This window comes from Cyrtonyx montezumae, unplaced genomic scaffold (assembly GCF_038088225.1).
Source record: "Cyrtonyx montezumae isolate F1298 unplaced genomic scaffold, pur_monq_1.0 scaffold_10, whole genome shotgun sequence".
Classification (NCBI taxonomy): domain Eukaryota; kingdom Metazoa; phylum Chordata; class Aves; order Galliformes; family Odontophoridae; genus Cyrtonyx; species Cyrtonyx montezumae.
Genome location: NW_027071826.1, coordinates 33,554,584 through 33,581,370, shown reverse-complemented (window position 1 = coordinate 33,581,370; position 26,787 = coordinate 33,554,584). Strand labels below are relative to the sequence as shown.

Below are 26,787 nucleotides of genomic sequence, written 5' to 3'. Positions count from 1 at the left end.
ATGTACTTGCAAAGGTTAATTTAAACCAAGAGAGACATTTAACTCAACCTTTAAAGTTATGCTTTATAGAGGCTTTTAAAATTCACTGTTTCATTCTAATTCAGATGTAAAAAATAATTTTAAAAAAGCAATTTCCCAGCATTGAATTCTTGCAAACAACTGACACTTAATGGGATTGAACAGAACAGTATGCGTATATGGGCAGTAGGATTAAATAAATGTGGGAAAAATACTTTCAATACTTGAACAAGTGCTAACCAATTCTAGAAGGTTATCTTTAATATAGATGCTTTCATTCTAAGAAAAACAAGCTCTGATGCCTGTATAGGTGTATAAATTACTTGGATACATAGCAGAGACTCCTCCACCTTCCTGCCAAATCAAAGGTGTTTTTATTGAAATGAAAACTAGTCAGAATGACTTGATTCACCAAGATGTCTAGGAAATAGGCTAAAAGTTTGGGCTTGTCATGTGCACTGTGCTGAAGTGGAGTGGCATGGTTGCACCTCTGATGTGTGGAGAATTCCACAAAATGCTGTTGAGATGTTACATATTATTCAAAGAAATTTGCAAGCAAGCTGTAAAACACCTGGAACAGTGGTCAAGTAACCAAAAGGCATAATTTAGAAAATCCCATATGGGAAAAAACAGAAATAAGGCCCACAGCCAAACTCAAGGAGCCAACACATACATTAGCTCTCTGCAGTCATTGAAGTAGAGCTGGACTTGTTCTGCCTGGCTCAGTCTTGCCTTTCTCTCCAGAAACTTCCTATCCAGGTTTCTCCAGCACTCATCTACATCTGTAAGTCTCTCCATAATGTTTTCCTTGAGCTGTGGGTATGTGCGGCTGAGGTGCCAGGCTTCTCCTCGGATCCGTTCCAGCTCTTTCATAATGGCTCCTAGATCTCTCTGGAACAAACACAGAATGGGTTGTAAGACTAATTCCCTACTTATATCTGTCAAAAGCAAATTTTAAAAATGGTGCATATCTTTTCTATCCACTGGCAACAAAGAGGCTGGAAACATGACTCTGTCCAGGTTTTTCCTCTCAATATCCTTCTAGAGCCTTTTAACATTCATCAAACATCAGAAAAGCTTCTTCAGATGTGACACACTGCTTATTTTGGTAACTATGGAGCTGAAGTCTCCTCTTGCAGTTCAAATGACAACTTTGCAATTATAACAACAGTTTGCAATGAGCTTTAGGAATTAAGTTTATTCATAAGTTTATTCTGAGAATGAAAAGTAGTAATAATTTGATATCACAAAAGTGGAGGGGAGGAAGAAACCCCTTCCATGAAGCACAAAGGATATAAGTGGAATAAATCTATCTTTTGTTCTGCCAACAAGGCAATTGAGAAGATTTCAAATCAAGCATCGATCTCTTTTTATTCATTTATTTATGCTCTTCTGCTGCTGCTTTGTGATAGATACCCTTACCTCCACTCCTTCAAGCTGGCTCAGAAGAGTTTGCACACCTGGAAGATCATATCCGTAATCATCTATGTCCACCACAGCCTCCTTTTCTTGCATCCAGCTCTTTACTTCATCCACATCATGGTCATACTGGTGAACTTGCTGGGCTGCTCTCAGATTCTGAAATAAAGAAAAATGTTTATGGTAATGCAATAAATCATGTCTGCAGTGCAAAAACAAGTGACCCTAATATTATGACCTAATGCAGAACAAGAGTAGAAGTGAAACACCTTCCCAATTAAGTAATTTAATTTCCCCAATTTCTCTTTCTCAATGGAAAGAAAGATGCACCCAAAGATGTATCTGAATTTATTCCCATGTGAGATGAAAAGCAAGAATTGCCCTCTCAACTGCAAAAAGTGTCCAAGAAAAAATGCTTGGAAAAGAGATATATATTGCAGTGAAAATAAGGTGAGTTGGGTGAAAGACAAGTTTCCTGAAATCAGAATTTAAAATATCCTAAAGCTGTTTCCATGTTTATGTTAACAATTGTCATGCATTAACTTCGTGACGTAGTGAGATAGTGATCTTGAATTACTCTATATTCAAAATGTGGATGTAACAATAGTGAAAAGAACTGAAGACATCTGACATTTTATGTTCTCCTTAAACCATCTTAAAAAGTTGAATTCAATTGTTCTTTCTGCTTTTCTAAATACATCTGTGACTGTTTCACAAGATGGTGTGAGTTGAATTTACAGCTGACTGCTGCCAAAAGGTAAAGATGTTGTTCCTGCATTCTCTATCACACTTTCTCTGATTTCCCTTGTTTGACTTCAAGTCACTGACCCAGCAAAAAAAAATACAGACAGTTAGCCTCTCCTTTAATAAAATTATTTAATTAAATAATAATAATGAGTCCAATGAGTGCCAGAGCTGACCTCCTGTAAGTGGTGGTAACCACTAGGTTAGCTTTGTTTTTTATGAAATTTGGTCTAGAAGTGAATTTAGGTAAACAGTATACCAGCAGGATGTTAGATATCTTTCATGAATAGTCTTGCCAAGAACAGCAGGGAAAGCAGTGGCTATAAAGGGAAATGGATAAAGAAGAAAGAGGACAGAATATATCCATTACTCTTATCTTTGTGTTTCTACATTGGCAATGCACTGGTTTGGGAAAAGAAGAAGGATATTTGAAAATGCAGGGAATTAAATACTCCAGCTTTAATGTATTTCCTACCTCTGTCCTTGTCTGGATGGCATGGCACAATTTCTCCCACATCTCATTAATTTGCTTTGTCCTTTTCTGGATAATGTCTGTCTTGCTGTGGCCATCCTTCTCCAGTTTAGATGCTAATTCATTTAAGGAGAGAACTTTGGAATGTCCAAGAGGTTTAATCTCATTTACAAAATCCTTAAACTTTTTCTCCAGCACCTATAGGATAAATGAAGACACAGACTTAGATACAAAAATTTGTCTACTTCTGTTAAAGAAAAAGAAGGAATCAGATCCTCTGCAGTGTATAATACAAAAGTTATGTACTGCAGAGTGTTAATCTGGCCGGAAGGCCAGATGTGGAGTCAGAAGAAAGCATCTACTGTCTTTACCGTTTAACCTTTCAAGTCACAGAGAAAAATTACCCACAGACTGACAAACAAATGCCTCCCAGAACTAAGAAACTAACCTCTTTAGCTTGACCACATATGTAACAGCTGTTGAAAGCACTAATTCACTAAGCCATGGAAAGGACACTATAAAGTATAACCCTTTGCACCAAATGATCTGAGGAGAAATTCATCCTTGAAACAAAAAGCTAGAGATGAGAATGCTCTATTCCAGGATTTCCTACTGAAATTGTTACAAGACTGTGACCAAATGATTATGCTTTGTCAAATTGATAAACAGTCAGAAGTCAGGTGACCTCACCTTATTCCCAGAAAAAACCACCTTTCTGTTGCACCTCCATTCTCCATTGGAGAATGCTACCACTGAAAGCCTTCCATAAGCAGCCAGTAACTAGTCTGAGTCTTTCCTGTAGAGAGAACTGGTTTGCTTAGTTTTTGCCTCTGTAATGTTTCCCTTTCAATAGCTGCACAAAAATTTTGGCAAATACATTCCTGCTTCACCACACAACATGTACGACACTACAACACCTTTTATTTTATTTTACCTCAACACCATCTAAGTCCTGCCCATAGTCGTCAGACTCTGCAATAGACTGTTTACTGGAAAGCCAGGCATCCACCAGCTGGAATTCTCTTTCAAACTGATACAGCTGGAATTGTTCTTGGAGGCATTTTCTCTGGGTCTCAGCCTTTTGTAGGAGAGACTGATAGTCTGCTAAGATCCCCTGGAGCTTTGAAAGTATGGCTGGACTGAAAAAAAAAAAAAAAAAAAAAAAACAGCATAAAAAAACAAGAATCAGAAGATTTTGTTTTTGTTTTACTGCTCTTCTGCACACTGTCTTTTCTGACAGGTTGGATCTGTAACACCTTCAAACTGCTGAAGAATCCTGTTATTGTCGTGGTGCGAGTTATAAGAAGATGTGAGAACCAACTAGTTAAGGAAATTAAAGTAAGAGACATTGCTTCTATTTTCACTTCCTTCTTCTCAGTAATAAAAGCAAACTGGTAATAAAAAACAGTAAACTGTCAAGAGTGTCAATTTCCTTTCCCAGACACAGTGCTTGTTGAACCATTATGATTCAACATAATGTGAGTTTAACTGAGAATGAGATGTCCGTTCCTCAGTAGACAAAGAAGCTGACCTAATTGACTTGCTTTTAAAAAACCAACTGTTAGAAAAAAATTAATACAATCATCAAGCCTTCTGAGAGCTTGAGAGTATGTGATGGTGGTGAAGAAGAAACTAGTGTCCCTTAAAATTATATTTCTGAATAAACCATTTTACAGCTAATGAAGAATGAACTTTTCCCACATTTGTCTTCAGGGAAATTTCTGTTAGAAAACAGAAGCCTACTTTCACTTTCTTACCTCTCTGGGTTGTCTTTGTTTATTAAGCTGGCCCCTGTCTCCTGTACTTTCTCAATCCGGGGCCTAAAACCTTCCATGTCCAGCTTGGTTGCTTCAAGTTTACGTAGTAAAGCTTGAGTAGATTCTTCATTCTTCCCATAATCAGAAGTCTCTAGAATGAAGCTCCTCTCTGCCAGCCAGGTCTCCACATCCAATAGCTGTATAAAATACAGCGATGAGCTTATACAGGGCTTTAATTTAGGTCAAGACAAAGGATACTGTAAAGCATTTGTGCCCAAAGAGACACATCAGTCAAAATAGAAAGCAGCTTAGATGCCTTCCAATCTAGCAAATGTTACTCCAAAAAAATGCACACTCAAAACTCAATACTTACAGTCACTTGTTTATCCCTCACAGCAGTTATTTGAAAAAAAAACCTGTTACATCTCTACTGTAACTGTACTTACCAGATAGGAAAAAATCAGAACACTATGAATTCTGCTCATATATTAGTACTTGTATATATTTTTAAGCAAATAAAATGAATTAGCAAATAAAGACCAAAATTAATTCCCCATGAACTATTCCTACCTCAGTCAAGAATTGATGGGCCTCATATGACTGCATGAGACGCTGTCTCCTCAATTGAGCCTCTGCCTTCAAGTTTTCTACAGATGTCTCCAGCTCCTTCATCTGCTTCATAATCTTGTGAGAGGCTGAGTGGCCTCCTCTTACCAGTTTCTGCCCAGTACTGAGCACTGTTTTGGTCAAAGCATCCCGACTGCTTATCTCATTCTCCAAATTCTGGAAAGAGTAAAGAGTAAAATGACAGACCAAGAACAAAAGGCATGGAGCTTTTTCTGTCAGATAATATACTATGATTATTCATCTGTGTAATTCCATTGTAGTTCCATTTTGAATATGTTTTCTATACACAAAGATAGGTCAGAGGTGCAACATTTGAGTGAATACTTAGAGTGGAATGTAAGAGATTTCCTGGGTGAAGCAATAACAGAAGTCCAATTAGGTACACAATATAGACCTTGTTGTATGCCCACCTCAAGAGTGTGGAAGGAAGAGATTCTAACCACAAACATCTTGCCTGTAGATTGTTATCAAATATATCTACTTACACTCTTATTGCACCATCTTTCTTGAATTAAAACATGGCTTTATTTGAAATGAATGTTTGAAAACTAGATTTTGAAAAAGCAAATGCATATCTCTGCATTCCTCATCTTTGATAGGCAAGGATCACGCTTTCAATTTGTGAAGGGATGTTCAACCTATGATTAACTAAGCCTAGGCACATTGAAAAGAAAGCAAACTCCAGCATTTTAGAGTTGTTCTATTTATTTTCAAAGCTATGAAACAGGTGATTTCAGAGTTAGACTGTGGTGCTGTGTTAATGTAGAAGAGATGGCTTCTGGGGAGATAAGTTGCTCTTTCAATTGAATTATCAGACGTGGCTGCACAACATCTCCAACTCTAACCTTGCCTTTAACTTTCCCCTATTAATTTCAAGACAGCCACTATGTTGTTGAAAAGTGACACCACATTTGACTCCAGCAGAACAAAATCCAGTGGCAAAGATAAAACATCTTGTACTCTGTATTAATCATAAGCTAGTAGTGGGAAGAACAACTTTGCAGTTGAACATTTAGGAATATTTATTCACAGTACTTCACTTATATCAGCAGGAATTGTTAGAAAAGGGTGGTGGGGGAGTGAGTGGAAACTGTTCTCCCAATCTAAGCAGCTATACTTAGACATGCTATAGTTGAGGGTAAATGCACTTTTGCATGACATTCAGTTCTGTTATGTTAATACATATCATGCTCTACCACTTTTGGGGTATTTATTAAAGTACTAAATTTGCAAATCTGGCTCAATAGGACAAACAATAGAGGGTAGAACTAATAGCATATTCAGTTTTTTACTAATATCTCTGAAATTTGTTTGCAAGTAAGCCACCAACAAAAAAGTGTTGAGACTCTAGCTACTTAAAGATTTAAAATAAAAAGCTTAGATTTTATAATTGTTTCCAGGAGAATAAGAAGCAAAATAGTCTTTTATTGTACACTGCTATCTCTGGGTCTGTATCTCCCATCCTCAGATTTTACTTAAATATTTTGAGTCCTGTTCAATTAACACAAAGAAGTCTAAGGCAATACCTCCACTGTTACCTCAGTTATCCCAAACAATTCATTCATCTCAAACATTCCTTCTTCCTATAAACCTAAACTACTTCCCTACTATGTAAATCAGCTCAACATTTCTAGGAATAATAATACACACATTTTCAATCATGATGAAACGAGTCTTATCATTTAAACGTAGAGTTACCAATTACTTCTCACTTAAAGATAGGTTTTTACAAATTAGAAAAATAACATTAAATTACAGGGGAGGTGCAAACTATTCAGAATATATTCATGGATCTCACATATTCTGAAAGATGCATATAAAATATTATACAGTTCTTAAAACTGTGAATGCACTTCTAGGATAAATCTACTTTATAAGAGAATTCATCCATACCCTGGCATGTCATCTGTACCAGTCTAAACTTTTATACCCTTGGGACATTCAAAAACTTTTTGCAAGATCAGTTTTATTTTTAGGCATGCAGATTCTGCCAAATGCCCATGTTTACAGTATGTGTTATATGTACATGCATATTCCCTCCTTGTAAGATTTTCCATCTTTCCCAGTCCCATTTCAGATTACACAGATTTTCCCCAGAGGCATGTGACCTGGCACTTAAACATGCCATCATTTGCTAACATTAAATACCAATAGCTGCTGCAAATTTGTAGCAGCATTTTCTTCCTTCCACCACGTGTTTATAGAGAAAGAGTAATCCTTACTCAAAAACAATTAGAAATTAGGCAGCTGCTGTTTTATTGGTAATTGAGATGACAGTGTTCCAGGCATGTCTGTCTCTGATGGGTCATCTAGATGTTGTGAAATAATTCAGCAACTATCTTGAAAGCTACCACTGGTATGAAGGCCAGCTAAGGATCACACCAGACTGTTAACTCCCTCCCCCTCCAGAGCAGAAAAGTTTTGGGAGAAGTTGTTTTTCTGGGAGCTCATCCTGAGACATCTGAGCAATGAGCTTGCTTGGATTTACTTAGTAAGTTTAATAGCATATTAGGACATTCTTTGTTGTCCAAAGAAACAGCACACACAACAGTTGCAAAATCTATTTCATACCGTAAAAGCATAAAGGTTTTGAACTCAGTTTCCAGAGAGCCTATATGTTCACAGAAAAAATATACAGTGTGGTACCCAGAGCATTGCAATGATAAGCGTAGAATCCCACATGTCAAACCATAGACATATCCTTTGAAAAAATATCGTTATCAGACAAGGATAAGAGTTATCCCTGGCATCATGAATTCTGATAGCCAATGCACTACAGTTTTCTAGAGGCAAATTGAATTGCATGCTCTCTCTTTGATTCTAAAGAATGAGAATAACATTACCTGGTGCTTTTCCTGTAGACTCTGAACAGTTGCCAGGGATTGGCCATAATCCCTGGAGGACGCCATGGGAAGTTTCTCATGAACCCAGGCTAGCTCCTCATCAACATCTCGGAAGAACTGGTATTGAAGACTGCTTGCCTCCAAACTCCCACGTCTCTCCTGCAGAGGATCACGTAGACCTTTGTATCTGCAGATTTTAGAGAGAACACAATGAGAATCACAAAGCAGTACAGAATTAACACAAAACTCAGAATAAAGTAGAAAAGAAAAAATAAAAAAATGCAGAGAAGAAAAAGGCTGAGAAAAATAGGCAATATATCGCAGGAGACAGACCAGGCCTAACACACCTTTGCACCAGCTGATCAACTCTCTCTTCTAGCTCATCAGCTAGGAAATGCTTTTCCTGCTGGAATTCCTGGGCTGTGTTCACAAGCTCTTGTAGTCTGTCCCTATGACTAGCAATATCTTGCTCTAGTTCCTCTTGCTTCTTCAGATGGCTGTTCAGAACCACTAGATCATTGCTGCTATATGGTGCTTTCAACTCATTTTCCACATCTTCCAACCATTTTTCTGTATCTTCGATACTTCGCTGAAAATGAAGGGCCTGGTGACAAGCAGGACACACAAAAAAAATCATTAAACCTTTAGGATAACATAATACAATATAAAGTCACAGCCCCTTTCAATAACAGTCACACACAAATGCAGAGAATTTTCCAAGGGTTCAGTGACCTCTTCCCAGGTATGACAGCGGTCCAAATGAAGAAAATGACTCAGTCAGAGTGAATACAAGAACAAATGCAGAGAAAGTTAGAGTAAATCTTATTTGTGTCATGTTGGACAGATACAAATAATGGTCACAGTACCTTAAAAGGCAGCTATTTAGCCGAACTTTATTTATGCCCACAGAGTAGCCCATTCAAAACTCAGAGTCATGAGAATTGATGTGCCTTAGCAGAGCTAGAAGAATGGAAAGCAGCTGTGGGCATCTTTCTCAATATGATGGTGAAAAGATTCCAGTGACACAGGTCCAAAGAATCGGAAGATAGAAAGGTACACATTTTCCCTAAGTATCTTTTTCTGGAAATGTGACCTAACCTAGCAGTAAAAAGTAGAAAGACATACAATCCACAAATCCTTTCCTCTCACTAGGGATATCTAATTCCATTCAATCACTTCCCACTTTACAATTTTCTTTACTCTAGTAGTCTTGAGGTCCGATTGTTTAATGGCACACATACATAAAACTGCAGCAGGGAATTCATGCCGCCTCTGGAAATAACACAGAAACCCAATCAATCACTGGTGCCTCTGTTTTACCTTGTAAGCATCCTGCAGCTTGGCCCGTTTATCTTGGCAGCTTGCTAGCAGTTCCTCCCATAGCTCTTCCATTTCTTGTAGCCTGGACTGAATGGCCTCAGGGGCATAGTGCCTCTCACGGAGCATCTTCTCTCCTTCCTACAGCAGAGAGAATGGTCAAACTAATGGACACATTTTCCTGTCTTCCTGGCCTCTAAAATTATTTGAAATGTTGGAAGATATTTAAGGACTAAAGAGAATCTTAATTATGCAAAAGCAGTCAGAGAGCCTAGTTTGCAACTGCAAAGTTTTTCCTGCATTCCATGGTCATTGCTTGAGATTGCCCAGCCACCTAGCCCATTCTTTTCACTTCCTTGCATTGAAAAAGAAAGTGAACTATCTATCTCATACAAGTGATAATAAGATAATAAAACCTCTTTTAACCATGTATCACATAATAAAAGTATATCTGCATTTCTAATTCCTGAGCTGCTTAACAGGATGGCAGAAGAAGAGGTAGAGTGTGTACAGTAAGATCTCCATCAGGTAGAAGATTCAGTACTTAAATCCTTAAGCTGAGACTAGGTTTGCTTTAGAAAGCAAAGCTGAGTTACTTTGTATTTTACAATGCAGAAGAAGAGACACAGAAATAGAAAGACAATATACAAGGACAGCAGATGTCCTTTTTCTTATAAAATGCAATTCCCAAGGTCATTCTCAGGAAGAAATAATAAGAGATGTTAATGTAGAGAGTTGTAGTTACATCCCTTAATCCTTCTGTCATGTTTATATGGAGACTAAACAAACTGAGCTCTACAGTACTAGATGGAGGTGAATCTGAGGAGAAACTCTACTCTTAATATTTTGATGCAAGTTATCTCTTGCAAAACACAGCTAGTGCTGAGAATAAGAGTAATAAACATGTAACAGTCTGTCCTTCCAAACCAATCATCTGATCACAGTTTCTGCCAAGTATCTGACAAAGCTTGTCAGACTTCCTTCATATCTTTCCTACTAGCGTGTCTCTGTAAGGGCAATACATGAAAATTCATCTTGGTTCTTTTTGTTGGTAAAACTTGTCTAACTTACTGAAGTTGTGCATCCAATTACTTAGGTTCTATTTTTGAAAGAAACAGATATACCTCTGAAGTGTGATTCATGCCAGAGAGAAGTGTCATAAGCCAGTGGAATGAATCACTGAAAGCACCCATCTCCTTCCACTGCACCACAGTGAATATAGATAACAAGCTAACACTAAGCACTAACAGGTAAGTTGAAAGAACCCTGTGGGCATAGAAAGTTCTTGTTCTTGACAGATCAGAAGAGCAAGCTTTCTAACCCCCTCAGAAACAGAGTGAGCAGTGTCACTGAGGGGACGGTGATTTCCCCTTGCTTGTTCAAGGCCTGTATAAGTCAGTCTGTTTATAGTTTTTCATGCCAGTTGCCCACTGTTGCCAACAACCCAGCTTCTCTCACAGATTTGATGGAGTCCAGGCGATTTCTATTGGCCATGATCTCTGCTTGGAAAGTTTGATGTTTCTGCAGCTTGGTCTGCAGATTGCTTGGATCCCTCCAGCTATCATCCTGAGCAATACTGTTCTTCTCATTGATCCAGGCAGCCACCTTTGGGGAGGAAAGAAAAGAAGCGGACAAGAAGTTCAATGTTTCTTCAGCTCCAATCTGTCAGACTGTCTTCTTGCATGTATAAAACATTGGACTAGTGAGAGGGGGCACAAACAAGTTGTCCTTCTGAGATTCTGCTTCCCTAAGCTCCTCATATCATGATGAGGTTACCCCTACACCTCTCTACCAGCACTGTCATCTGGAAAGATGTCTAACCCAATATCATCTCATTATAGACTCAGATCCTTGATGTTTTTCTCATTAGATCCCCTCAGGGTTTCAGACCTATGCAGCAGAGCATGTTTTAAAAAACAGAATGCAGTGAATGCTGTGTAATTGTACCTCATATGAATTCTTCAACAACTTTTGCAGAAGCCTTGATTCCTCTAGTATGTGTCTGCGAGCAGCAGCATTCTCCAGTAATTTCTCTTTTCTGAAAGGAGAACAGATGAGCGAGGAATAAAACAGAGTGAATTAGATATGTAAAGAGTTTTTAGTTTTCATATCTGAAAAGCATATGATCTAATCCTCAATCTCTAGAAGGCTGTCCATAATATGAAGCCTTCCATGATTCTGAATGTCAGAGAAAATGCTCAGGGCGCTGTGGGAAGAATTACTAGCAGATATACTTAAAGCATGCACAAATTCTGCATGCATGATGCCTGCATCTAGGAACCACCATTAGTGACTTTCTGAGGACAACTGAATATTATGGAAATTCTGTGGATATAATGATATTGGTCACTAATAACATGTGTCAGGCCAAAACTACATCATCTTTTCACCTTTCTTCCAAATATGGCTGGGTAGCACTTTACTCATGTTGATGCAGGAAATATAGTTGAGGCAGGAAATATTTTGACTGTATTAATAGATTTTAATGTTCATTTTCCTCATAAGTGATTTCTGATGTCTTTTTGTAGATTTTACATACATCTTTTCATCCACTGTAGCACTGAATATAAAAATTTCTAACGTTAACACTTATTTGGGATGAACAACATGACACATGCAAAATTCTAATTCACATTAGAAAGAACTGTAAAATGCCCTAACAGATAATTTGAGCAGAGCTTTGAGATCAAAGAAAAAGCAATTGTATAACAAATGACCTTTCTTGATGGCATTTAACGATGATATTATTTAATGGCACAGCAGAACCCTGTGTGTTGTTTGTAGCACTGTCCCTAGGGCCAGGCCAGGGTACCGAATTACAGGAACACTGCCTTTTTCTGAATTTCACTTCTCCCCTTAATTGCAGTTTTGGAAACTTGATGAAATATTAACTAGACTCAAGCAAGTTTGGCAAGACCACAGATAGCAGTGCAAAGTCAAGAAAATGCAAACTAGTTTATGGTTTTCATAATACATTTAAAGATTGTAGAGTTACACAGACGAGTTTCACTGCAAGAGAGATGGGTAGCAAACATGGTGAGGGTTTGACTTCACCTCCTCAGAACAGCCTGGCATCTGCTGGTGATGTTGTCTGAGTCATAATGTTTGTTCTGAATTAGTTGCTGGGCAAATGAAGCCATCTCATCAATTTTCTCCATCTGAGCTTCCAAGGATTTTTCAAATTGCATGTGTTTCCTCTGAAGGCTCTCCACACTGGACACTGAGTCCTAGATGGAATTCAACACAGGGAAACTGCTTTCAGTCAGAGTTATTCCATCCACCACACCAATAATCCAGAAGCTAAATGGCATTTACCCCACATTTTCAAGCTGTCAAGAAAATTTATTGGCGTTGAATCTGAGACTTGGGGTCTAAATTAATGTTTTATGCACGGCTCAATACCATTGTTTCAGGGTCAAAACTGAACAAACTCCTGTATGCTTAGTTGCTTCTGCTGGTTGTTATGCTACAGAGAGCATCTCACACTTCTCAGGAGAAAAACTGATCTCCTCCTACTCATAAATCAGTCTTCTGACAGATGCTATTTTGGAAGCAAATATGGGATGCTGAGAGATCAGAGTTAAATAAACAAATATATCATAGAAAGAGATTGAAATTTGAGTCTCAGTTTCAACCCATGGGATTTGGAAGTGTCCTGATTCAGATATAAATGTGAGGATTGGAGCCTGTCCTTACAGTTAATCTGGAGAGAAACAGAGTACCTGACTTCATGTAACATCTGTGAATTGAAAGCTTCAAGAGAATCAGAGCTTTTTTTTCAGCACCCTTCTGCACTTTTAATTTTATCATCAGCATCAAAATGTTACTTTAATAAACTCTGCTTTCTCACTTGTCTAGAGGATGTTTTAAAGCTCCTGGAGAAACTTGTCTTCTCAAAAGTTTACATCAAATGAGTCAGAAAAACATCTACAGTACTGGGTGTTTACATGAGTTGCTGGTGAAGGAAGTACTTACATAGTGTTCTCTGTGAACTGCTGAGATAAATATGGCTGGAAAATGGATCTTTCTAAGTCTTTTATACTTCAGTGGAGAGACTGTTAAGTATGTATCTCCAGAATGAAAATTACAAAGCCAGACACGAGCCATTAGCATTAGATGTTTTTCATATGATTTGTACCAATTAGGTATACACTGAGCTCTGAGATGTAATTGTAGTTTCTGCTGAGGCAGCTAATTTGGTATCTATGCAAGGTACCAAAGGTAAACTAAGCATCAGAGTCTATATCCAGCATCCTGCATGGCTTCTGTAAACCATGCAGTAGTCTGTAGTTCCAGTTATTGCAGTGTTACTGGTACCTGAAGTAGATAAATTAGAGCTATACTGTTTATGTCAGAAATGACCAGAGTGACAACTTGCACATTGTTAGTAATTATTTTTTGAATCAGATAAGACCATGTAGAGAAATACAGTCTTCTTTCCTGCTATAATAGGAGCAGTTGGACAGCTTCATTACTCTAGAGGCTGAAAAACCCATCTTATTTAAAGTATTGAGGAAGGAAACATGACCCTAAATCATCAATAAAAAAAAAAAAAAGCAGTAACTTCAAAAGGAGAAAGATGGAGAAAGAAAGAAAGAGCACATCATCATACTTCACATCGCCAAGTCCTCCAAGCCAATCACTGAGAAAATCATTTTTTGGAGCACCTACCCCTAAGTCTTCATTGGCTAGGAAAGCCTCTTTGCTGCTGAGCCAGCTCTCAGTCTGCTCCACATAGCCATAGAATTTCTGCACAGTGAGAAGAAACAATCATAAACATGGTGTAAAATAGACACACTCCTGACTTTGGCAGAGTATACTGAAAAATACCTTGCTCAAGCTATTGCAAAATTTAAGTGCAAGAGCATTGAATGGCATGAACATTAAATGCTTCCCAAACCATGTGTATAACTTTTATTATTGTAGCTTTTTCTTTAATAAGATGATTGTTTCTTTTTGTCTAAGGCACTGGATGCAATACAAGTACTTGCAGCATGTTTGATAACGATGTATAGAGAGTATTGTGTAAAGTAACTGGCCTGAAATAAGTATAATGTAATCCATAAAGAAGTGTGAAAGCACTCCTTATCGATAGTTTTAGTTCTCGTATATGTGAAGCTTTTTAGATGGGTCTAGTAGGACAAGCTGTCATTTAATGTACTTGACATTCCTCATTATAAAATCCCTCTTTCAGCTATTTCTGACTTTGGGCAGAAATTTTGCAAAGTGAAATGACTGTTACAGGGATGGTTTCTGGAAAACTGCAGACAAAACAGTTTTTATGTTAGAAAATAAAAGGTGAAGGGAGAAAACTAGATTTTGTTCATGTTAAATTTTTTTTCAGACTATTTTATTTTCTTTTTCAAATTGTTAAAATACATGTCTTCATCCACTGTTTTTCTTGGGGGTGAGGGTTTAGAATTTAGTAGGACTTTCTATTTCAAATAAGTTCCTTTTGCCAACTACATGAATGTTTGAATTTTGTCAAGTTTCATGGCCTCTGAAAAGCAGATGGTCATACATTCAACAAAAATGTACTTGGTTTGTAAAGACATAATTTAAAGATGCAGGAAAAGCTCTGTCATCATTGAATGTGTTTTGCTTCAGTCGTCTTTCAGAAATTAAACATTGGATATTATTATATCATCCTCAGCTAATGGTAATCCCGTGTTATAAATGTGCTGTTTATACTGAAGAAAGTTGTCAATGTGATGTGTACTTCCTGTTTAATGTCTTTTTTACTTACCTGTAAATCTTGTGCCTGAAACAATTTTATATATTGCTCCTGCCATGCTTGGATCAATTCAGACCAGGCTTCCTGTAGTCTGGAGAGAGACTGATGAATCTCAGGAGTTGCGTAGTGACCAGAATTGGCAAGTTGTTGACCATAGTTACTGAGAGAGTTGAATCTTTCCACTCGTGCTTCAATCTCCTCCTAAAATATATTACTAAAGTTGATGTTAGGGGTTTATGGAATGCCAGCTACTCAGAATACAGGCCTTAAGGGGAGAATATAGGCTGTAACTTTCCAACACTAATATTTGTGTGGAAAATCATTCATCTTTCAGCTATGTTACTGAAAAAGCATAGAATTACCTAAGAGAAAATAAATGAGGACAATAAATGACTTTATTGCTTTATGAAGAACTGGTCTCCAACAAATCAAAATTGGAATTCAATTAGAAACAGATTGAAAAATGCTCAGATATAAATGAGCATAGTTTTGAACACCCATAGTAGTGCATCCCCCACTGAGTTTTCCTATATGAAGACGGTTCTTGTGAGACAAACACCACCTAGACATTTTTTCTCTCCTGCCAAGTAAGTTGGCATCAGCTTATTACATTAAAAACACTGTTTTTCTTTATTCCATGGTGTTAACATGAGATATTTAAACTTTTATTCTGGTCTGAAGAGTGAATTATGCCTTTATACTGAATCCTCAAGGTGAACACATTAAAAGCAAGAAAGAGTTCTGCAAATAGAATGTGGAATTCCTAAGGTAAACCATTTGAAAATGAAAATAATCATATACTGAAAGAATACTATGCAGTGGCTTGCAAACCACCTTAAAAATGATGTCATGGACTACTAAATGTCTGAAATTATAGGTGCTCTTTTTAGAGATTTTTTTTTGAGGGTGGTACCTAGAGTTTGACAAAACAGCTATAATATACAATTCTATTTATTTATTTTTTTTTCAGATTTGTGCTTTGCAATGAACTACAGTCTCCCCTAAGGACTACAGTTTGAGTCACTAACTCGATTAAAAAAAAGAAAAATCTATTTTCTATCGTGGTTTATAATTTAGTTTAGTCAACACAGTGCAAAGAAGGCATTCCCTGGATTCCACCTTTTCTGTGTGACTCATTAGAATCCTTGGGTTCCTTTATCGGCCAGATCAAGACCTAGATCTAGTTACTATCTAAATTCAAAGTACACTGTAACAGTGTGTTGGGTTTTTTATGTTGCTTTCTATTGTTTCTATTATTAATGGGGAAAACAAACAAACAAAAAAGCTGAATATTCACCTTGAGAGAGAACTGTTAACAAACAGAAGACTAAAAGAGGAGTGGGCATTATGTATTTAACACTACATTCAGGTCTGGAAAGTGAATTAGAATCTAAAACTATTCATGCTAATAATGTGAGCTGCAAAGCACAGGATTTTCATTGTTAGTCGTGATTCTGAGAACATGCTTTTTAGAAAAGGAAATAAAACTACAAAGAAAAGATAATACAGGAACTGAAAGGTAGCTATTAAGCTTGGGAAAGAGTAAAATACCCATGTTTCTAAGATTAATAATAGCACTCCTATTAGAGAACCATCAAAAATATGAATGAAATCGGCCACCAAAAGACTGTGTGGTAATTTTTACAGAGATATGCAGTGTTTCAGAACAGAATGTATAGTACAGTGCAATGGTAATTTACAGCCCTGAATGAGACAAATTGCTGGCTTTATTTTCTTCTCAGGAAAATTGAGTTTGCATGAGAAAATCTAGCTCAAAGCTAGATTAACATTAACATTTTGTCAATCTGAGTAAGAGATCAGAACTGAGCATATCTCGAGACTGAATCAGCTTTTTACCTGGAAAGTTGGATAGCAAAGAAGTGAGCAGTAATGTGTCTTCCTGGGAAATGAGCTCCTAAGTAGCCCGTGGGATAGAGTTCTATCAGTTCTTTAATGATTTCTGTCACTAGTCTCTTACTGGAGACAGAATTCTCACCATGTTACTGTCAATCACTGCAGCATAAATTCTGCTGCATCTGCAGCATCTAATTCCCATAGGGATGATTGCCAGTACCATAGAATCATAGAATGGCTTGGGTTGGAATGAACCTCAAAGATCATCAAGTTTCAATGCCACTGCCATGGGCAGAGTTGCCACCCTCCAGATGAGTATATTCAATTGGAAACAATAATGATACTTGCTTTTCTCTGCTGATGCTCCTCAATCATGCTTTCTGCTTCATTTAGGCTTTTAGGAAGCCCCCCTGCTTCCATTAAGCTTCTAATGTTTTGAATCCAATCTGTAATTTCCTTCATCTCAAAGTTAAACTTCTGCAATTGATATGAGGCTGCCAGCTTCTCCTTCCTGCAACACAACGTACAGTTTAGCATTATCCAACGGAGTTGTCTAGGTCCCATTCCCTCCCCATTTGCAGAGGAAGGTATCCTATGAGAAAACAACTGAAGTGAATTCAAGCCTTCTGGCTTTCCCTTGCTACTCCTAACCATTTTCACATTAAACCAAAATTACACATTGTTGGAGACAATCTTCTTTTTTATGACAGTTCATTAGGAGAAGAAAGGTAAAAACCATTACAGCTGTTGTTTCCAGAAACAATTCCTGCTCAGGCCTAAGTCTTTCCTATTTTGAAAAGAGTCAAGAAAACAAATGTTCTAGAAATATCCAAAGTATTTCACAAAAGGTTAGTGACAAATGTAATCTGATAGTCTGGAGGCATTTTAGTAACATTATTTTAGTGGAATAAGCTAGGAAGTCATTGGACTAACTTTCCTAAAGTCACATCTGTGGAACTTTTGTTGTACTAAGTCACTCTTGTTCCAAATGGAGATCTCCTAGCTACTTGCATAAGCTTTGAAAGGACACTCAAAACTTTTGGGAAACTCCTAATAAGTAGATTTGTTACCCTGGGGAATAGCTTCAAACACGATGAGAGATATTCAGACCTCAAGAAGTCTTTACCTTTGTTTGGCCTGTCCCTGGAGTCGCAGCCAGTTGTTTTTCATCTCCTGTTGCTTCATAGTCAGTTTGTCATTTATGGATGGATTCCTTGTGGAAAGGCGGAAAGATTCCAATTCCAATGGCTGAAAAGAAATTTATAGTGGGGTGAATTTATGCCAAAAAAAGCTTATGTTCGTTCCTGAATTTGCCTTTCAGAACTAGCTCATTTTAAGATCCTAGTTTCCAAAAGTGGGTACTTAGATTTTAATAGTAAAAAATGTTATTATATGCACAAAAAATATATAAGGATTTGTGAGCAATCATCCAAATGAAGAAAGAGATGTTTGCTTTGTTTCACAAACACAAATGTTAATTTACTATTAAGAAAGCAATTTTGCAGACTGGGGACAAACAAAGGGGAAAATGAAGGGGTAGTCAAAACCCCTATAATCCTAATCTGACAGTGACAGGTAACAGGAGCCATGAAGATATGATAATTCCCAGAAGCAACCAAATTTGCCCCTTAGCAGAGGACTCAAAAATCCTTTGTATCTTGTTCAGCAAATAGCAGCATCAAAACACTGCTTTCAGTGTTGGCTGTTGGTTGACACTGTTTTCATCAGCAGCCTGAACAGCCATGGACACTCACCAACCCAAGTTTATATTTGTTATCTTTCTTCCACAACTACATCAACTTGATAAAAATGAAGAATTTTAATTAGGCAGAACACACCAGACTGATTTTAATCCATAAGAAAAGTACAGATACTATATTTTGTACTTGATTTTTGTGGCAGTGTTAAAAATCTTGCTCATCTTTCTGAGTTTCCATGCAATATTCCCCTACAACAGCCTTGCTTGTACTATCTGTACAATACTGACTAGTAATCACCCACATTTCAAATGAGAATTACTGAGAAAGTTACCTGTGACAATATATGTGATACCTTAACAATTTGCTTAATATTGTGAAGGAAAGATTTAGAGAAAGTTTGCAAAAATATTTTCCATATGAAACTATTTTGGCCAACAGTGCAAATGGTGAGGCATTGGTATGGGATTTCTTCTGCAGTTGCTCAGCAGAAAACTTTATTTTTTCTTTATTTTTTTTTAATATGTAATGATATAGGAACTCAAGACTGTGATTAATGCTCAGATTAGTCGTAAACCATGCAAACTGGACAATTTACAACAGCAAGAGCTGATCAGGGAATTATAATCTAAGATTTTGGGCGTTGTCAGCTGCATCAGAAAGCTATGTGAGCTGTGATTTCGTGTTTGAGTTCTAAACTGCACTGCAGTGCAACTCATGGATCTGAAGAAGCATGCCAGAATTTGCATCAAGTTTCCAAGGAGTAAGAATTAAATTTTTATAGCATTCTTTGTACTTTTGCACTGCTTACCTCTATTTTGGACTTAATAACGTTGATTTCTCTCTCCATCTCTTCATGTCTTCGAATGAGGTTTTCCACACTTTCTACGTCTTTTCCGTAACCCAGTGCTTGTATCAGGACACTCTGGAGGGGTACAGGAATTGTAAATCGTGGGGATGACACAAAGTAGAAAGGCCATATTTTACTTCCTTCAGTTTGCTTCCTGCTTCCCTTATTCTTATTGCCATCAGAATGCTCTTACTCTCTTTTTAAATGCCTGCAGAGCTCTTTATGTCCTCACTCTCAACAGAAAGGGAGCAAGAACTTTGAATATTCACGGTTCTACATAAGATGCCCCTGGGCATTCACATGTTAAACAGAAAGGCAGGAATGCTTCCCTACACTTCTCAACTTTTGTTTTCTCTCTCTCTCTTTTCTTTTCCCCCATAGCTGAGAATAGCCAAATGTTTCCCATTCAGTTGTGGTGCAGAAATTTGCAAGACCTGTGTTTCACAAAAACGTAGTAAAAAAATTAAGCCTCAGAATCCGACCAGAAATGAAATCACAGACAATAAAGAAATACATTCATAAATGTTGTTATACGATTTCAAACCAATGGTCTTGTAACCTGAAGTAGTCCCACCATATATCTGGCAATTGACATACAGTTCAAAAAATAATATTTGTTATATCTGTGAAATCATTATTTTTTATATAATTGTCTTCTATTAATCTCAAAATTATAAATCAGTACAGGCATTTGTACCTCCATATGAAGAAAAATAAACAAATGAGACTAATCAATGTTGAATATTTGTCTACATTGCACAGCAGGGAGAGATAAACAAGCTAGTGCTAAGCAAACTAGCTTTAAATTTGAAACACTGGAAGTTGCTGCATTCAAACTAAGTGGATAGTTAATTTGGGACAAGTTCTATGGTAGCTCATCTAACTTACTTTTTGTATTCAAAATTCACTTGGCTCTGCATAGTCTGAAGGAGATACACACCTATATCAGTAACCCAGCAAGAAACAGACAACAGCCCCTTAGATTCTTAGATTTGTATCCTACAGACCACATGCAGGTATCTATAAAGACGACACAGTGTTATTTGTAGACTAATTCTCCTTACAGTTTGTGGAAAGAAGGAAGCACCACCAGAGCATTATTTATATCATCCTCAAGAGGACACCTTACATAGTTTGGGCACCCTGAGATATGAAAGTCCTTGCTTGTTTCCACTGACAGTGGTAGAAAACATGAACAAATACTTTGAACACAGCAGCTAGTCACCAATGTTAAAAGTACTTTTTAAACAGGAAACACCATTTGACTAAAGAACATTCATAAGAACCATAGAATAATATAATATTTAAAGTTGGAAAGGACTTCATGTAAGTGATGAAGTTCAGCTCCTGCTCAAAGCAGGGTCATCTGTTCAGACTTCTCAAAGCCTGATAGAGATTTGAATGTTTCCAAAGACAAACTCTGCAGCCTCTCCGGGTAACCCCTGAGGCAGGGGGGTTGGAACTTGACTATCCAATCCAATCCAATCCAATCCAATCCAATCCAATCCAATCCAATCCAATCCAATCCAATCCAATCCAATCCAATCCAATCCAATCCATTCTATGATTCCAGTATTTTAACACTCGTTGCAATCCTTTTCCCCATGTAACATCTACATGGAACTTCTTTTGTTGCAGCTTGTACCCACTGACTCTCACTCTTTTAATACGAATCTCCAAGAAAAAAACTAGCTTCATTTTCATTGTAATCTTCCAATAAGATGTTGTCTTCAACTACCTTTCTTCTTGCAGACTCTAGTCTGTACTTTCTCACAATACATTTCAAACATACCTCTTTAAAGCTGAGTGCCTTAAGTTCTGGTAATCTGCAAGGTATTTAAGTCCCGTAGACTTGATATATAGACAACTGTTAAGGGCCACTGCTAGATAGTCAGTATATCTTCAGTAATACAGATGCCTGGGTATATCACTCAGAAAATATAACATTTTCCCATGCCAATTAATCCAAATCTGGGAACTCACCTTCTCAGTAATTCTCTCTGTGATGTCATCAATTTCTCTGATTAAGGCATGGATCTCTAGGGCTCCCTCTAACTTCCTCCTGTATGCATTCAGGTTACCATGGAAACTGTTCCACCTTTTATTGGGAAATAGTATTTTAAGAGTGTATGTCAGAGGTGAAAACTTCCACAAATGAGTTTTATAATGCTCAGCTCTAAGTAAGGAAGATTAGATTTCTGAGCTGCACTGTGTACTGATCCCCACTTCCTCACAACAGCAGATGAAGCAAAAAGCATCAGTCTGGTGAAATTATCTGACTGTATTTTTTTCCATTTTTTTCAGAATGGCATGGAAGTAGAAGCTATGAAGTCCTGATGAAGTTTCCTTAAATTACCTTAACTAGCTGTCTGTGAAGTAGCAGAAACAACATGCATTTCACCAGGGCAACTCTTTGAACAGATGGAAGTGTCTTAGCTTCATGAATGTAGACTGTGAAATGCAGTGAAAAAGCACATTTGTCTCCAAGGACAGACACAAATCTCTGGCCCTGAAGGATAAGAAATCCTTTTTGCTAACTGCTCTGAAAATCATGAAAGGCAGCTCTAGTGCATGAATTCTGGTAGTCATGATGTTAAAGAAAATATATATTATGCACTTAGCCCAGACCATCTAAAATAACTCATCCTACCTTTCATTTTCATTTCATGCAAAAGATTTAAAAGCATACTCACTTCTCATTGAGCTGCTTCCGGCGCTGATATATTGTCTTTGTCTCTTCTTTATTTTGTCTCTCCAGTTTCATGGCCAGGACATTGATAGCCTTGATGTGAGCATCATCCACTGTTGTCTCCTGTGAAGTGAGAAAAGGAACTCTGATACATGTTCAAAATGCTTGTGACTGAGTCTGACACATGCAAAACAATAGCAGCAACAAGCAAGATTTATACCTCCATACCAGAAATTTCAGTCAGTTCTATTATCACACTGTTGTAATCAGTCCCAGCTGAACTGACAGTTCAAGCAAGAAAGGGCATTATGATGATACACTGTGTAATGATGATACATAGATTCAACAGTGATTTTGGACTACACAAAGACTCCTAGAGGTTCTCTTCTAAGCCAGGCATTCCAGCAAGGGCTCATATGTTTAGGAAATATAGCTGCAGCTGCTGGTTACACAGATGGTTGACATGAAACAGCTGAGATTGTTTCTTCATCAAACATCATTGTGGCAGACTGTTTCTCCATCAAACAGATAAAAGACTTGTGGCCCCTCACTTTAGATAGGCATCTGTCCAGAAGTTTGTTCTGTATTGTCGACAACAGCCTTAAAAACTATAAAGCCTAGAGAAACCAAGACAATCTTTAAATTGGATAGTAAGATGTCTCATTGCGTCAAAAGCAACATCACTGCACAATGAAAGATGTGCTAAGCCTTTCAATTTGCTTCCCATGAAACATACATACTACAGGAAGGAAAATATTTGCACACTGCAAATATATCCTCTGGACTATAGTGGATAATTCTTTTAAAGCATGATGGATAGTCAACACAGAATACTGTTCCAGGATTCAAAAACATACTATATTTTTGTAAGACTGGTAAATCGTAGGTGTATTAATCATTGGAGTAGTAGAAGCACAGCTGCCAGATGCCAGCAATTTTTAATAGAAGTATTCATTCAATTTGAATTTTTATTTATGCTACATTTATACAAACGTCTTTTTCCATATGTATTCCAGTATTACAGACAGCCACGAAGTAAATAAGATAAATCAGTAGACACCCACATATTTTCTTCTTCAGAAACCTCAGCCTCCTCTCCTGGGAGCTAGCAACACAATACGACAGATTCTGAGCAAAAAACCTGGCAACCCTCAATGTGGGATACATGATCCCTACCCTGCTCTCAGTTTTGTCTAGTGGGGAAATCTAGACTAAATGCATGCACATTGCAGAGGAGCCTGCTTCTGTTTGGATTACTCTGAAAAGTGCTGTATAATCAAGTACCAGCTATGGAGGTATCAGTCTCAGTCATTTCCTGTAGGAGTCATATTTAGACTGGTAAAGGAGCAGTGTCTATGAGCAGGCAGTATTGAAGACCAAGAACATGCAAGACCAAGGGCATATAAGATCTACCTTAGTCAATGGAAATAATTCTTTGTTCTTACATTGTTTCTCCCTCCATCCTTCTTTTTGGTTGGTACAACCCATTGCAGAACCTTTAGCTCATAGTTCAGCTGTTGAGGACTGAAGAGTAAATGAAGGTCTCTTCACTTCCCTGACTCCCTGGTGCTAAAATTCAAGTGTTTTGACTTTCTGACCAGATCCTATTCTAATGTACTGTTGCAGAAAATCATGCTGGGTTCTGGAAAGGGGAGCTTAGAGTTTTCTCCCAGGTGCCAGGCAAGATCTATTCTTTTCTTTTGCACAGAAGATTGTTGTCTTCTGCTATTAGGCAACAGAAAGAGAAGATGAACAGAAAAAGCTGGCAATACAGTAAAAGGCAACTAGCATGAAAAGCAAACAGGATAAATAGAATATTATGAGCGCACATTGAAGTAAACCTCAATTATGAAGTCCTAATAGGCCTAATAGTCCAGACTAGCAAGTCAGCACAGAGAGCTTTCCTGTGTGACACAGAAACCTGTTTGCCCACATCTGAACAACTCACACAGAGAGAAACAGAGGCTACTACAAATGTATTGTCTTGATAGATGGTTTCACAACTTTCCCAGTAGGAGCTGAAGACCATTTCAATAGCTTAGGAGGTGATAATGTTTCCTACTTCCCTGATCTTTCATCTTCTCAGAGTAATGGAATTGTATTTACTATCCAAATATGCTGCTGAGCTAAAACATTAAGTGATGCTTCTAGCAACATAAGGAATATGGAAACAGGCAAGGAAAACACCTCTTACCCCTGATGTTGCTCCACGGAACTCATTCAGCTTTTTCATGAGCTGCAGACAGTGTTCATAGTCATTTCCCACATCACCTATATTAATCATGACTTCCTGAGGAAAGAAGCAGAAGATAGGCAAACATTTAGTCTAAGAATACCCGACTGCAACACATCCCAGTGCTTATGGTGCTGCACAAAATTCTATGATTTTCTCTGTGAATCACTGGCCTACAACTTCTGAAGTAGTCACTTCTGGTCTTTAGATGATGATGAGACTTAGTCCCAACTCCTTTTCCTATCTATTACTGATTATGAAACAGCCTCTGAATGAAAGCTTAGCAGATTAAGTCACTTCCTTCACTGTTACAAAGAGAAACTTGCAGATTTGACACAAAAGACTGAGAGTCAGTTGCTATGTGCTTGAAGTCAGTTCTATTCTAGTGTGCTTCTACGTCTGTTTTGATAGAGACACATAAAAAAGCAATCACAACTTCTTTACATGCACATTTTACACATGATGTGCTTGTTCAACCAAATTTGGCACAGAAACTCTCGAGAAAAGCTTTAGAATCTGGTGAATAATCCCTTCCACAGTGTTTGTAGAGAACACATCATGATTCTCTCATAAAGAAGGCCCTAAGAAAATGTCCTGAAAGTTGACGCATGTATCACACATCTGTTGTGACATTGCAAGTCTCCAGTGTGCTGCTTGGTTTAAATATTAGAATTTACCTTTTCCCTGATCCAGGCTTCCACCTGGTCCACTTTCTGGAGAAATTCCAGGAAATCTCGACTATCTTCCAGCATCTTTCCACGGGCAGCAACAGCTCTCTTCAACTTCTCCCAACGCTCCTGAAGCATGCGGACCTGGCGGCGGATCTCCCCTGATTTTGGGTGGCCCATTGAAACCAGGGCTTCTCCCTTCTTCAAATTCAGGAGAGAGAATTAGAAGTGAAGGTTACTATTAACTTCTAATGTGGTTACTACGTTACATGGCTTTTCTAGAAAGAGTGCCATTTTCCTAACCTGCACTGCACAATAACGTAATAATGTAATTTCTCAGCTCCCAAGTAATACTGCTCAGCTGCAATGCTCTTAACATCTGGAAGCTAATCAAGCACATGTGATTTGGATTTTCACTTGCCAACTATGACGTTCACGGAGTGAGAGCACAAGAGAGGCACTGCAGATGATTGTATCCTTCAGCTATATGATTTACTCAGATTCAGTGAGTTTGTTCAGCATCTGAGAATTAAGTCTTTTTTGTGGGAGTAAACACCCTGAGGTAAGGGAGAAGTTAGTGATATCTTTCTCTGTGGACAATAAGGAAAGATGGAAGTCCCCTGGAGAGATAAGTTAAGAAATCCCTTGTTTAAAATAAACAGAATTCCATTTCCATGGCATAATAACTGGGTTCTTGTCATACAAGCAGAATAAAATGGCGAAGAGACGATCAGGAAACTGTCCATCCTTCTCATGCCATCTTAGGTAACCTGCAATGATCTGTAAAAACACGAGCAGAGTGTTAGTGTTACCTTATTAACAGCCGTGATGATTTCTTCATTTGCTAGAATCTCTGCCTCAAAGACCTGATGTTTCTGCAGCAGCTTCATTTTGTCCTGGAGATTGCTGGGATCTTGTATGGAAGGATCCTCTAGCTTCTGCATGCGTTCACTGATCCAATCTTCTGCCTGCAGCAGCATGAAGCACTCAAGTTAGTATGACAACTACATGCTATCTTTGGGTCTCCTCCAAGTACAGTTCAATGCAGTTTCCTATGCCTGGGCTGTCCAGTTTCTGAACTATTCTACTTGAAAGGAATTAAAAGCAGGTGAGAATGAAAATAATTTTTATCTGACAACAAGAGTAATATAAAAAATCCTTGAGGGCCCCAAATTTTATCACAAGTTGTAAGCACATTATGCAAACTTCCAGGTTAGATATAATGAATTCTTAAGCAGATATGCCGCCTTAACATGGTAGACATATTTCAAATGAGCTTGTGGCAGCTGAGCCTTGGATTTTGGGCTCTGGGTTTCATCTCTTATCATTATCACTGACCTACCTGTAAGTTGGTTTAAGATTCTTAAAAATTCTGTGCCTCATCTATAAAAGAATGCTAACATTTCTTATCTCAGAGATGTTATGAGATCCAAATGAAAAATAAGAAGCAATAAAACCTTACTGATGCATCAAAGCACTAGTCAGATTATTTGAAAGCAAACATTAGTCTCTGTCCATCGAAGCACACATCTGAACACTTGACATACACTGTAATTGATCCCGTTGTACTCAGGCCACTTCAGTTCCCAAAAATTTTGACTACAGAACAGCAAATTGAAGCCAGCCTTATCAATTTCAGAACATCTTGGCTGTCATTGTGGTACTGCACTAAACACAAGAGTTGAAAACTGGAAGATTTTCTCAGTTAATTAAAAATTCTAAAAGTGTTATTTCAGCTGCTGAAATTTTTCAAACAATAAAAATTGCTTTCACTAGCAACACTCTCTCCTGAAACTGTTTCCCTCCAAAGTATGGTAAGAGATTCAAAGGGAGTCTTTTGCCTTATGTTGAGGCTGTCCAGGACA

The 26,787-nt window shown here is 37.8% G+C and overlaps 1 protein-coding gene across 2 annotated transcripts in view; it reads right to left on the bottom strand.

The window, feature by feature from the left end:
* The window catches only part of SPTBN5 (spectrin beta, non-erythrocytic 5), a 93,225-nt gene that overhangs the window by 8,534 nt on the left and 57,904 nt on the right, over positions 1-26,787 (bottom strand). For both annotated transcript variants that reach the window (XM_065754790.1, XM_065754791.1), the window contains exons 38-59: positions 25,735-25,890; positions 24,932-25,123; positions 24,216-24,311; positions 22,026-22,144; positions 21,316-21,430; positions 19,294-19,407; positions 17,912-18,033; positions 17,134-17,296; positions 14,944-15,132; positions 13,869-13,946; positions 12,252-12,424; positions 11,145-11,235; positions 10,656-10,802; positions 9,201-9,338; positions 8,228-8,484; positions 7,881-8,067; positions 4,981-5,193; positions 4,411-4,607; positions 3,588-3,792; positions 2,657-2,851; positions 1,441-1,596; positions 692-909 (exon numbers count right to left, since the gene is read on the bottom strand). In XM_065754790.1, coding sequence (XP_065610862.1) covers positions 692-909; positions 1,441-1,596; positions 2,657-2,851; positions 3,588-3,792; positions 4,411-4,607; positions 4,981-5,193; positions 7,881-8,067; positions 8,228-8,484; positions 9,201-9,338; positions 10,656-10,802; positions 11,145-11,235; positions 12,252-12,424; positions 13,869-13,946; positions 14,944-15,132; positions 17,134-17,296; positions 17,912-18,033; positions 19,294-19,407; positions 21,316-21,430; positions 22,026-22,144; positions 24,216-24,311; positions 24,932-25,123; positions 25,735-25,890 — 3,521 coding nt within the window. The remainder of the gene's footprint in view (positions 1-691; positions 910-1,440; positions 1,597-2,656; positions 2,852-3,587; positions 3,793-4,410; positions 4,608-4,980; positions 5,194-7,880; positions 8,068-8,227; positions 8,485-9,200; positions 9,339-10,655; positions 10,803-11,144; positions 11,236-12,251; positions 12,425-13,868; positions 13,947-14,943; positions 15,133-17,133; positions 17,297-17,911; positions 18,034-19,293; positions 19,408-21,315; positions 21,431-22,025; positions 22,145-24,215; positions 24,312-24,931; positions 25,124-25,734; positions 25,891-26,787) is intronic.